General features: G+C 38.9%; 1 protein-coding gene across 2 annotated transcripts in view; it reads left to right on the top strand.

Annotated features, from left to right (window-relative positions):
* Positions 1-13,838, top strand: part of LOC144061889 (phosphofurin acidic cluster sorting protein 2) — a 44,436-nt gene that overhangs the window by 28,094 nt on the left and 2,504 nt on the right. The window contains exons 11-24 of one of the 2 annotated variants that reach the window (XM_077582786.1): positions 704-787; positions 2,297-2,424; positions 2,576-2,708; positions 2,782-2,886; positions 2,984-3,090; positions 5,080-5,234; positions 5,316-5,426; positions 7,494-7,596; positions 8,809-8,841; positions 9,489-9,531; positions 10,816-10,858; positions 11,431-11,569; positions 11,660-11,883; positions 13,717-13,830. In XM_077582786.1, the coding sequence (XP_077438912.1) occupies positions 704-787; positions 2,297-2,424; positions 2,576-2,708; positions 2,782-2,886; positions 2,984-3,090; positions 5,080-5,234; positions 5,316-5,426; positions 7,494-7,596; positions 8,809-8,841; positions 9,489-9,531; positions 10,816-10,858; positions 11,431-11,569; positions 11,660-11,883; positions 13,717-13,830 (1,522 nt within the window). The remainder of the gene's footprint in view (positions 1-703; positions 788-2,296; positions 2,425-2,575; positions 2,709-2,781; positions 2,887-2,983; positions 3,091-5,079; positions 5,235-5,315; positions 5,427-7,493; positions 7,597-8,808; positions 8,842-9,488; positions 9,532-10,815; positions 10,859-11,430; positions 11,570-11,659; positions 11,884-13,716; positions 13,831-13,838) is intronic. The other variant, XM_077582787.1, reaches the window with a different exon arrangement.

Genomic DNA, 13,838 nt, shown 5'->3' with positions numbered 1-13,838 from the left:
ATGCCTGTCAGACCTGTTGCCTTCAATGGTCCAAGGATTCCCAAGAGCTATGCAAAAAATTCTGGGAATGGGGGAGATGTAGACCAGTAGCCCCCCCACTGCTGGTGGCTAGGATGAAGGGGCTGCTGTCCCTACCCAGTTCACCCCTGTTGTATTTATAGAGACTGACACAAGATGACCTCGACACTACCATCAACACGCACACATTCCAACACGCAGACCCAAATATGCCCCCATGCTTGGAGAGGAGATTGGATAAAGCTTTTCCCACTCAGATTTATGACCAGTTGGAGACAAAAAGAGCAGCAGAAGAGCAAGAGCGAGACATGTTGTGTCTGACTTTGTGAGAGGGAGGACAAGGATGGGCTGTTTATAAATGTGTTGGAATCCATTTTAGCTTTTACAAAAGCGCCTAGAACATTCCAGAATGTAATCGTTCTCCATTTTGTGAGACAAGTGTTTGCAGTAAAACACAATGAGCAAAAAGAAACATTTTTAAATGCGTTCTTAAACCAGGTATTGATAAGCTAAAGCACACGTCTTTGTGGGTTTATGTATAAGTTGGTAGAAATACTGAAGTATATACAATCTTTTTGTCATATCAATGGATGGGAGGAAGCGCAGCAAATGTTCTTCAATGTGACCGTGTGCAGCTAACTTAAGTGTTAAATGATCTCAACAATTTGTCTTCTTTACCCTCCAGAGTGGAGACTTTCTCACCGTGGACAGATGTAAAGTGCAAGGGGCCCGCTATCAAGAGGACAGCGTCACAGACACAACCATTGGGGTATGTTTTTAGTACAGCGCTTTCTTTGCCCGAATGTCCCTCGAGCACACTGTTCTCTATTTTTCTTTTCCACTCCCTTACCCTTGAAACTGGAGTGCGCTTTGCCTCCCGTGGGTCTTGGGGTTTTCTGGGAAGAAACTAAGATGGGGTGGGGGTGTGCAAGGCCAAGGATAAGAGCCACTGTCACAGTGCATCGATTGAAATGGTTAATTTGATCAAGAAAAATGTTTTGATTCAAAGGTGGGTAGTTTTGTTCACTTCAAAATATTAAATCTTTCAGCTTGTTAGGAGCTATAAACAAATATAGAATGGATTAAGTAGGTACAATTGGAATGTATCAGAAATCTCAACAACGGTAAATATTAGTCATGTGTACAATGCAAAACAAGATTTGTTCTCTACACTTAAAACCCAATCCCCGAGGAGCTATCGGGTGTTACCATGTAGCGCCAGGGGACCGAATCCAGATTTTTCTTTACCGTCACATTGATTCACAATGATACTGACTGGAAAATCCATACAGACATGGAGACAACACACAGAAACTCCTCATAGTCAAGTAATGAGTAGTTTGAGCCGGGAGACTTTCTTTGAGCAACCAACATTCCACAAAAATAGCTAACGACTAACTGAGCAGACTTAATTATTAGTACCGGATTGTTTAGTCCACAACTTTTATGATGCAAGGACGGTAACGTTAAAAAATTAGAGGATGCCCGGTAGCGGGTACATTATTGTCATCTCCAATGAACCATTTCTTGTTTATCACACAACAGAGAATATGCACAGGTTTCTAAAACGAAACAGTGGGTCTTGTTCTGTTAATCCACAAGCACACATACGATTGGCACATTCTTGGAATGTTCAAGATATGACGCTTTGCATTACCTTGTTGAAAAATTGTACTTAAGGTTTTTAAAAAAAAAAAAAGATCAACAAGACTTAGAACATTGTGGGGTTAATGGCATTTTTAGCCATTGTTCAAAATGCCCATTGAGATTAAATTACACATTTTATACATGCAAATATGACAGTGACTCATCTATAAATAGTGGCCAGTACGTTTCCTCACCCCCCAAAAAATATATCTTTATTTGTTTAACCTAAATAATCGATAGTGCTAAGCCACAATCAGAAGAAGAGACAAGTAGCCCCTTGCAAGATATGGATAGTCTTGAAAATTTGTTGTTGCGTGCGCTGACTTTTTTCTCAATTTTTGGCTCTCCCTCTGAAAGTGCAGTCTAGCCAAGCCTTCTGCTTTACACCTGTAACCCTCTTCAAACTCAACATCTGAAATAGGGCCCTTTTTCTCTTGTTAAGGGGCCAAAACTTTCTGGCCCACCTCCTTTCCACAACTGTAAAATGCTGCCTCCAGATCTTTCATAAGATGCAGGCCTTACCTGGAGACTGGGAGAACAACTGAGGGGCTCCTTAGCGACATGAATTCCATCAGCACGGTTCTCCACCGTCCTTTTGCCTCATAGTTACTTTTCTTCTTTTTTGGCGTAGGAGCCAGAAACCGATGACAGCGGGCCAGGGCCAGGGGAGGTGAGCAGCTGGGACGTCAACACTGAACGGATGACTAGCACTGTTGGCAAACTCTCCAAGACCGAGTCCCAAAACCACATGTCTCCAAGGTACGCTTCCGAGCTCCGCATCTGGATTCGTGCACGCAACGTCTTTCTCAATTCGCATGATCGCTATTGTATGCATGACTTAACAGCTGCATTGCCTTCAGTCTAATTTATAGCTTCCTGTTAAGTTCCTCGTTCTTCTTGGTCTTTTCAGTAAAATGGAGAACAGGCTACAGAGGCGTCCACGCAGCACCTCCATGAAAGACAGACAGAATTCCAAGGCCCAAAGTGACCGGACCAGCAGTATAGAGAGCGAGTGTTCCCCAGACTCAAGACTCATTGCACAGGTAAACGTCGTCACAAGAACATCATGCTAGTTTGCATCACTTTCTAAGTCTATACTACTAATGTATCCAAAAGGTTCCCCGAAAGTCTGTGTATGACCAGTTGAACCAGATCCTTATCTCTGATGAACGCTTGCCAGAGAGCATCATTCTCATCAACACCATGGAGTGGCAAGGACAGGTCAATAGCTCAGCTTGGACACTCAACTTTTTTTCGTTCTTTCAAGCACATCAATCACTCTGTCATCATGGCCTTTCTTGTGTTTGTTACCATGCAGTATGTGGCAGAGTTGCTCCACGAACAGGCCCAGCCCATTGTGTCTACCTGCTCAGCTGCAGATGTCCAGGCAGCCTTCAACACCATCGTTACTCGAATACAGAGATTGTGAGTCACTTACATAAACCACGGCTGGAAGAAATACCGTCATAACGTGTACTGAAAACCGCGACAGCTAAATTTAGCCATATAAACAAATATGTACAGTAACTTCTGGACTACAAGCCGCTACTTTTTTCACTTGCATTCAACCCTGCGGCTAATACAAAGGTGCGGCTTATCCATCAAGGGGGCGCACTATAAAGGAAGCGCAAGAGCGTCAGGCAGAGCAAAACAAACCAAGTTAGCCCAAATACTGTAGGAGAGACAGAACGAGAGTGAACCCTCATTATGGAAAATAAAGTAGCGGGAACCTGGTGCGGTAACATTAATTAAAACACCTGCGGCTTACAGTCGGGTGTGGCTTATATGTGTAGTATTCCCCAAATTTAGCTAGCGCGGCTTATAGTCAGGTGCGCCTTATAGTCCAGAAATTACTGTACATATATTGGCCGCTTTGCTTTATTGGCCACGGGTTTCCACGTTAATACATGGGATATTTGCAAAGAAAGAGTTAGTCACATAGATGGATTTGGCCAGAGTTGCCATCCTCTGAGGATAACACTCATCGTCCGTTGCCAGACATGGTGGGAGTCCGTTAGCCAAACAAAAAAACAGAGATAGAGGTCGCACTGCAGACGTAGCTTTATTTATGGCACTCGTTCCATTTGCACATTAAACTCAACTAAAGATGCTTCTCTTATAAGTGTTACTCTTAGGCTTTACTCTTCAGCTCAAGTCTAAAACACAATGTTTTGATTAAAGGGATACTTGACTCATTGAGCCATTTCCAACAGTAAGAGGATAATATTTTGTCTATAATTAGTGTGATAACTTCATTATTTTTCATGAACAATTAATACCTTTATGAACTAATATTGCCACTTGATGTCGACTGAAGATGACATCACCTGTGCTGAGGAAACAGGTAACCAATCATTGCTCACTTTGCTGACCAAACACAGAAAACAGTGAGCTGTGATTGGTCGTTACCTATTTCCTCAGCATAGGCGATGTCATCTTCAGTTGACAGCAAGTATCAAAACGTGTTTTTAATTGTGTTTATTGTACATGAAAAAAAAAAAGAAGTTATCAAACTAACTCATTCACTGCCATTGACGGCTATAGACGTCAAAAATTCATTTGAACTATTTCCATTAGTTTCGAATTTGTTTCCACTTTTGTTAACACGAGTATGAAAACCTAGAAAAAAATGTATTGTACATTTAGAACAGATTGATTAATCTTGAGTTTAATAGTTGTCATGTGATTAATTACAATTAAAAAAATTTAATCGCATGATGCCCCTAATTAAAAAAGAAAAGAAAAGATTATTCAAAATTAGGGACGTCAGACAATTAATTGTTTTAATTGTAATTAATCGCATGACTTCAATAGTTAACTCACGATTAATCACAAATTTTATATCTGTTCTAAATGTACAATTTTTTTTCTTAATGTTTTCATACTCTTGTTAACAAAAGTGCAAAAAATGTGAAACTAATAGAAATAGTTCAAATGAATTTTTGACGTCTATAGCCATCAATGGCCTTGAATGAGTTAATTCTGGACAAAATATTAACTTTTTACATCAAGTATCCCTCTAATATTGTGTTTTTGGAATATGAGTTAGACAGCAAAATCCACCCATTTTTATCCATGTCAGGGGGCGGACATTTTGTTGTCACTTGCTATCGACTGAAAGTGACATTACAGTTGCTCAGGGCTCAGGTTACAGCCAATCACGGCTCGTCATGACTCAGCTTCAGAAAACAGGGGACAAGTGATGTCATTTTCAGTCGACAGCAAGTGACAAATAGGCCGCCCCCTGAGATAGATAAAAACAGGGGGATTTAGCTGCTTAGCTAATATTCCACAAACATGTGGGGGCACATACAATATGTTATTGTAAAGAAATGTTTTGGGTTGACCTGAAACTTGGTAAAATGATTGTCTTATTTGAATGAATTGTCTTTCTCTTTCATTTATCCCTTGTAGTTGTAATTGCAATGCACAGACTCCGCCCACAATGAAAGTGGCGGTTGCAGGTGACCAGAGTTACCTGAGCACCATCCTGAGGTTCTTTGTGGAGCAGCTGGCCAACAAGACCCCTGACTGGCTCAGTTACATACGATTCCTGGTCATCCCTATCGGTAAATAAACCATGAAGCTACTTTCAAGTTTAGCAATCGACACGTTTGAGTCTGACATTTGCTTGCGCAATCGCCGCACAGGCTCTCACCCCCTGGCCAAGTACGTGGCCTCGTTTGACAGCAAATTCAACAGCATCTTTATGGACACAGCATGGAGGGAGCTGTTCTGCCGGACGGAACGGCCCGCCTCAGGTAGGACACAACTCATGCTCACCCTCGCGATCAGCGACGACACACCTCCGGTATCTGGCCACAAAGCATGGCGGCGGGTCAGATGTTTGGTCAACTTGAAAAGGAAATAAGTGGGGGCCAGAGCACGGGTCAGGGGCTGATGAATGGAAAGATGATGTTTTCCATTTGCGAAAGATAGCTGCAACCTGCTTTTGTGGAGGGAATGTTTCTGCTTCACAGCACCACTGCTCCACCCTGCTTCCTCTCTGGAACTGCGTAAGAAGATTAACAGGCTCAACATTTAACCCAAATGTTGAATTAGGGGGCTTGTTTAATTGAAAGCAAATGTAGTCCGCTGTTACCTCATCATGAGATCATATGTTTGTGGGATTCATTTTTTTGGTCTGTTTTATTGCTGTTAGCCACCTGCAGCCAGTATTTTGAAGAGCAGTAAAATAGCTTAAAGGATGATATAAGTAATGTTTACTTGGTGGTAGGGATGTTCGATACGACTTTTTTTCAGACCAGTACACGAGTACCTAACTCTTAGGTAGTCACTGGTACTGATTTTAAGAAAGTACCTATATGTTCCAATTTAGCATTTTCCTTAAATTGCATGACATTAAAGGCAATTTTCATTTCTTCTAATTTCTAGTTCCTAATCGTAAAACGTCCGCCATCATGAGCACCGATACTTTAGGCTTAAGTATTGGTCCAATACAGATACCTGGTATCGGTACTTGCCCGTCTCTACTTAGTGATGATTGTTTTGTTGTTTTAAAGAGCTCAAATGTGACTGTAATGGGGTTTCTTTCCCACAGTTTAGAATTTTTTGAGCAAATTTAGTGAAAATGCGGGAAAACGAACGTGCAAACTATCGCAAGTGTCGGGCCAAAATCTTGCACTTCCAAAATCGTCATTTTTTGGGAAACCCCAAAAATGGCATGTTTGTTCAACCATTAACATTATATCATCACAAAAAGCAAGCCATTTTTAGCACCTACACAGTAAATTCTGTAGACTAAATTTGACTAATTCGAGTAAATTGGACTATTTAAAGTGGGACCAAATACTCAGGTTTAGAGTAATATTTACACTCAGAAGAGAGTAAAATAAAGAATTGAAAAAAAAAAAGTAATTCAAGAGTTGAGGAACAAACTCGCGACCTTCAGCTTGGGAGACTGCCACTCTACCACCTGAGCTATGCCCCTCCTACTGTTTGCTTATATCCAAGAGGAGACCGTTTTTGGTCTCTTGGAGTTACGAAGATTCCAGCTTACACGAGCGATATACTACCACACAGCAGGAGCTGCGTGGCTCAGGGAGTAGATCGGCTGTCTCCCAAGCTGAAGGTCGTGAGTTTGTTCCTCAATCCTTGAGTGACTTTTATTTTTAAATTCTTTATTTTACTCTCTTCCATGTGTAAATATTACTCTAAAACTTTGTCTATTTGGTCCCACTCTAAATAGAGTCAAATGTACTCTACAGAATTTACTGTGTACACGTGTCAACTGAGAAAATGTGAATTTTACCAAATTGTAACTTATGAGGTTTCGGCCCAACGCCAGCATTATGCATGTTTCTGTTTGTTATTATTTGGGGAATATTGAGAGGAGAGGAGACTGCGCTATGAGAGTGTCTCTCTCTGCCAAAAGACAATCGGCTGACCGACTGTCAACACAAGATTCATGTTCACTTATTTTATTAATTCCAGAAATGTTTACATTTCTACTTACTCCCCAAACATACCTTACTTTATCGTCCGCTGGCCTATTTTATGAATACAATATACATGTGTGACGTAATCGCCATTCAAAATGTGTGACGTGTTTCCGGCCCTGTCATCGTTTATTCTCAAAACTTGTTCAGATAGCCAAAATTAGCATTTTCCTTTATCTACCGATAACACTGAAAAGTCCACCTCCTCCAAGCGTTTTTTCCCCCCCTTTTTGGAAAATTTTTGAATTTCTAACGTTTCCATTCAGGTTTATTTTCACATTTCTTGAAAATTTAAATAAAGATAGGTGGATGAAAACCCATCTCCCCGTTCCAGTTGTTTACCATTTGTTTTATTTGCTCCACTTGCAGATAACATTGACGTAGCAGGACGGGTTGTTCAGTATCTGGCTGGTGCCAACGCGTCTCACCAGTTTCCCATCTCGGAAGCCATGCTCACCTACAAACAGAAGAGGTAAAGTCACATGAAGAAATATGAAGCATCCTCACGTGCAGTGTGTGCATTGTGGATATGCACGTATCGTTTTATGCATGACCGTATGGATGATTTGAAAATTGAGTTGACCACTTGGGGAACCTGTTTGAGCAAATAACAATCACTTAGCGTTTCTACCGATACATTCTAATGTGAGATGTGCAGAACTTCTGTACTTTTCAGTTTTCGGAATTTGTCCACACTTAATTTTCTCTCGTGCAGCTGAAACGGGTTACCAAATTATGAATACTCAGTCCCAGTATGGTATATTGCAGTTCTAAAAATCACTACCTCATTAATCATTATGGTAGAAAGAAAAAGTCTACACACCCCTGGTTAAAGTGAGGTTTTTTTGCGCGGGGAAAAAATAAAACCAAGATCAACACCTTTTATAATAATTTTTCATCAAGCCAAAAAATAATTTCCAACATGCTTCTGGAGACTTCATTTATGTTTTGTCTAAATTTAGCCACACTTGAATGATTTTCTTCAATTTTTTCATCATGTGCTCCTGCCGCCCTATATGAAGAATACGCAAAATGAAATGTAGGACAGGACACAGACATACTTGGCAAAAATTGTTGTAGCTCTGTAAATATTGCTGTTGGCCCCCTCACAGCCTCATTTTATTCTTTTCTTTTCGTCAGTGTTGGAGGAACGTCAAGTTCATGGCAAAATCATTGTAATTTGTTTGCATTTAAAAAAACAGACATTTTGGTAAAGTCGTCTTTTTTAACATCCACTGTGGAGTGACAGTGCCCATCAAAGGCATTCTTTTCTTTGTAGTGATAGACAGATATTGTGCAGGTGTCCCTAATGTTGCCGCCAGTGATTGTGGATTAAAATTTGATCCACAATGTGTGCATGCAAACGCACTGAATGAGTCATCGACTGCACACGCCTCAAGGTTGCAGGTGATGTGTGCTAACATTCATCAATTAGGTTGTTGTTTCTTCATAGCAGACATGCGCATGTTCATTTGCAATCGACTTGTAATGAGGGTTAGATTTCTTATTATAAGACAGCAGTCTTTAACACTCTACAGATAGTCAAGCTGATGCATTTGCATGTGTTTTTTTCTGCTTTGTCAGTGGCTTCCTTGTTAGTCAGAAGGTACACAATACAATACACAGTTTTAACACCTTTTGCATTCCTTCTTCCCCTTTCCCCCCTTTTTGATTTGCATTCAAGGAAAAGAAGTTTGTATTTTGATTTTTACATCAGGTATCTAATTTGACTCTTGTTTGGTTTTTGCCCTCCTTTTTAAACACTCCTCACCGCTGTCTGCTGTGTCTTAACACTCCTTTTTCCATTTGGTACTCACCATGATGTCGATCTGCACGTCCTGTCTGGGTTTTGTGTGACCTACCGTGTCCTGCGTGTTGTTGCCGTGATGGTTTGCCTAACAACCTCAAAAATGATCCCATATACTCTTGAAAAGTGGTTTGCAGGTGCATATGTCAGTAAGTAAGCATGAGAAGGCCCACTAATAAGGTTGTCATTGATTTCATACTTTTTGGACAAAAATCTTGGGACACACTCCAAAATCTTGTAGGAGTTTTTAGCCCCAACGGGTGGAAGTTGTTGTACTGTTTCTCAGCCACACAGTCCCTTCTCGCAGCGTTTCACAGGAACAGCAGCCCAAATAAACTTTGGTTGTAAGGAGCGGTCCTCTCATTCATCTCATACACTCCCTAGGATGATCTCATTCCACTCCAAAGCCAGTCATGTGCCATTTTTGCTGCGATGGGGCATGACGCCATCTCCCCTTCCAGGATCATTGAGTGTTGCACCTTGGAGTGTTGCAGTGTGTTCCAAGCGCCCCCTCTCTCCCACATCGCTAACAGCCTTTTCATTGTCTCCCCTCACAGCCCTGATGAGGACTCCTGTCAGAAGTTTGTGCCATTTATTGGGGTAGGATTCCCTTTTATTATTATTATTATTCATTTGATAATTTAATAATTTATTCAAAAATAATTTTTCCTTTTTTAAATGTATTTATTAATTTTCGATGATATTCAATGTCAAATAGAACTAGAGATGGGTGAGTATTGATACCAGGCCTTATTTGAAGGTAGCGGTACTCAACACATAAGAGTATTGGTCGCCCTCGTGTGGCCGATTTACGATCAAGAACTAGAACTGAACTTAGAAGGATAAAAAAATTGCTACTAATTTCATGCAATTTTAAGGGAAGATTTTGTTGGGCTATGTAAGTAAGTCTTTACAATTATTTTATAAATTATTGTTATTATTATTATCACCTTATAGTTTTGGGAGGTTGTGTGTGTGTGTGTGTGTGTGTGTGTATATATATATATATATATATATATATATATATTCTTTAATTTAAATATTTGTATTTAAATTTTATGTATCAAAAACAGCGGTGTCAGGCGATTACAATTTTTTTTATCGTAATCAATTGCATTACTTCAATAGTTAACGTACGATTAATCGCAAATTTTACATCTGTTCTAAATGTACAATAAGATGTACTATAAAATATTTTTCCCTAAGTTTTCATCCTATTAATGTAAAAGTTGGAAGAAAATGTGAAACTAATAGAAATACGGCTCTGTCTTTTAGTCATTGATACAGTAATTTCATAATAATTTATAAATCTTAGTTAACCCCTTATCATTCCTGTCATTTTTTAAATGTACTGTACTGTAAAAAACGAGTGTGATTGATTTGTGTTGAGGTCATTTTCCACTAGATGGCATCATTGCATTTATAAGACAATGGTGACAGCTCAGTGCATTTTTCTTTTCATATTAAGAGCTATTTAATCTTTAACATTAAGTAATTTAAGTCAAATTCTGCACATTTTTTAAATTGTAAAATACAACTTGATCCCTGTCTCCACAAATATAGGCATTATTATTAAATTTATTACAAAATTTTGATGTGGACATTTCTACTGCGTTGCAACTGGCGATTAATGACCGCCCCTTACTTTCCAAGTAAGGGGCGGTCATTAATCGCACGTTAAAAGAATTAGTGGCGTTAATGGAACTTTAAATAAACTCAATTAACGCACAAATTTTGACACCCCTAATGGTACTTGGTATCCATATCATATCCATACTACTCAAGTGTTGAGTATTCGTACTGGTATAAATTGTAGGTCTGAAAAAAAAGTGAGATTATCAAGCATCCCTAAATATAACATTGAAATACTATTTTTACTTGTAGGTTGTGAAAGTTGGAATTGTTGAGCAAAGCCTCTCAACCTCAGGTAAGTGAGACCCAAAATCTTAAGTCAAAGTGAAACTAACACATACATATGTAATGTTTTATTTATAATTTTGAAAAAGGTACTGATTTAAATATACATATGGTCGTCCTCTGTTTATCACAGTATGACACTTCAAAGTCACGGAAGGTGTTCAGTTTAAGAAGTGTGTCACCTGGCAGAAGAAAACGCTCCATTACTTTTGTTCTTACTGCTTTTCATGTCATTGTTTTATATTTATAACCTACGAGTGTTTTCCCCGCAAACATTTACTGCAATTATTGTTTTATATTTACAGTGTGCGTTAAGAGGCACACTCAGTTTTACTGTTGTACTTTCATTTTCATTTACCGGTATCCGTTCATTTCTAATTGTGACCATGAAGTGTTTTGCACAAATATTTACAGTATAAATGACTAGTGATAGACTACGGCCCACTCTGACTTACTAATGCCTTTGTAAACTGAGGACCCCCTGCACAGATGAAGGGAGGAAATTCACGTTTCACAAATTCCTACTGTGAAAAGTTACCTTTTTGAGATGTTGCATATTAAGCTGGTTCATCGTGTTCACAGTGGATTCTGATGATGCAATGGGGGGCAACACAAGCATCCTGGCCTCCCCCACGCCACCCTCGGCTGGTCCGTATGGGAAGGAGATCGGGGGAACACCCCCGCAGTCACCCTCTGTGTCCACTGGCCTTTCCGGAGCTGGGTAAGACACAATAATGTCAAACAAATACTCTGTACAAAAAGAGTGATCATTGTTTGAGCAGCTGTGACCGAAAGTGTTTGCCTTTTGCAGTTCTCCGTGTTCTGGCAGCGAAGTGATGGGCCTGCAGGTGGACTACTGGACGTGGCAGGGACCCGAGAAGAAAAAAGAGGGCGAGAAGCGTGACGTGGGACTGAAGAATACGCTGAAGAGTAACTTCCGCTCTCTCCAAGTCAGCCGCCTTCCCTGTGCGGGGGATATCACCCCTCCGCCCAGTATGGCCATGACGGTCGTCACCAAGGAGAAGAACAAGAAAGGTACATGGAGTGGATTTAGGGGATTAAACAGTCAAGTTGAAACTGAACAGGATGATTTCACAGATGGGAACCTTGCATGAAGTAATAGGGTCACTGGAAAAGAAAACAAAAGCAATTATAAAGGGGCTAAAAAAACTGAATTTCATGAGAATAAATTAGAGTGAACGTCAAAGTGTGAAATACAAACACAACAGTCTGAGACCAGCAGCCGCCATGTATGTGAGTTTTGGATTTTTTATTATAGGTTTTTTTCCCTCTTAGTTTTGAGTTTAAATCTAGTTCATTTTATTAAATTTTCAGTGGGTTTGTTAATTTTGATAACTTTGTTTTCTTGAAAATGCGTTTAGTTTAGTTGTTTGAGTATTAGTTTTATTTATTGTTAGTTTTTTTGTTTACATTTTTTTTTGTATTTTTTGTGGGCAAGATTTTAACGGTAAATATTGTGTAGTAAAACACAACAAAAATATTATTTTAAAAACACCCATTCACAAATCACTAAGTGCAGTGAATAATACGGCTCAAATTCCTGTTGAGAAGTATTAAACCCGGTTGTATTATTTATGTATTAAATATTTTTTTGAAATATATATTTTTTTCATATATGAACCAAAAAAGAAGAGCCAAGACTCCGAGACGATTGTTCGGCCGTCCTTCTTCTGGCTAACGACCAACATAAATACATTTAAAAATATAACACAAAGGCCTCATCTATTGAATTAATTGCCAAAGAGGAAAACAAAGTAAATATTGGCTATGAATACAGTTTTGTAAATGTAAAATGTAGTTTGTTAGTTTTCGGGATTTTTTTTTTTAAAGCAATTTTATATGTATTTTATTTTGTTAATGAAAATGTTTTTTTGTTTTTTAAAATTTTAGTTATTTTGTTAGTTTTCATTAAATAAAATAAGCTTGGTTAAGACCTGCAAGATACTCGTCGGTTGCGAGTGTAATGTATAGAGAATAGTTAGTCCATCATCACCTTAAGATAATGGCCACGGTCATATTTTGGCTTTTATTTTTATTTATTTTATTTTTTTACGCCTTTAAAATATCCTTTTTTTTTTCTTTTTCTTTTCCTTTAACATATCCTGATGGATGCCATGAGGCCACCCCTGCTAAAGTTGATTACATCCTTAGTTAAACACGCCATTTAATTCTTCCCCTGAAATAGAATTCTTAATAAATATAATCAATACGTGGTTCCATTTTTTTTTCTGGTATGGGTGGGAGGGGGCGGATGGGGGGGCTAAAAATCAATATTAGGGTGTGTTTTTTTTTTAGTAATATTAAGACTGTTCCCATAAAATTGCCACTTTATTTACATAGTATTTCGTTTTCTCATCATGTTTTAGTTTTACTCTCACAAAGTTCCAACTTTATTCTTCTAAAAGAATGTTGTTTTTCCCTCATAATATTTTTAACTTAAAAAATATGACTACTGTATATAATTTCAACTGTTTTCTCATGATGGTAGGACCATCCTTATATTGTGGCCTTCTGAGTATATTTTTTTTATCCAAATTTTTGCAGTACACTTGTGAAGTGAATTGAGCTAATTTTGTAGTACAACTCAATTCTTGTAAAATTACAACTTTGTGGTATTTAGGGAGTTGCTGGTGACCACTCCATGGTTTTGAAACATTATATTCACAAGTCTTTAACCATTCTTCATTCTATTTTTTTGTGTCTTTTTGTGCATCCCTTACACTCCTTTAATTAAAGAGCCTTCCATAATTCCAACTACCCTGAACTTGTTGCTTGCTTAATTTTTGCTTATGAGAAAAGAAAGCCCAGCACAAAACTAAATGTGATATTCTCTGCTCCGCCCCCCAGTGATTTTTCTCAGCAAGAAGCCGAAAGAGAAAGAGCTGGACTCAAAGAGTCAAGTGATTGACGGAATCAGCAGGTTGATCTGCACTGCCAAGCACCAGCACACCATGCTGAGAGGTAACACT

This window comes from Vanacampus margaritifer, chromosome 12 (assembly GCF_051991255.1).
Source record: "Vanacampus margaritifer isolate UIUO_Vmar chromosome 12, RoL_Vmar_1.0, whole genome shotgun sequence".
Taxonomy (NCBI): Eukaryota; Metazoa; Chordata; class Actinopteri; order Syngnathiformes; family Syngnathidae; genus Vanacampus; species Vanacampus margaritifer.
This window is presented reverse-complemented; position numbering and strand designations above follow the sequence as displayed.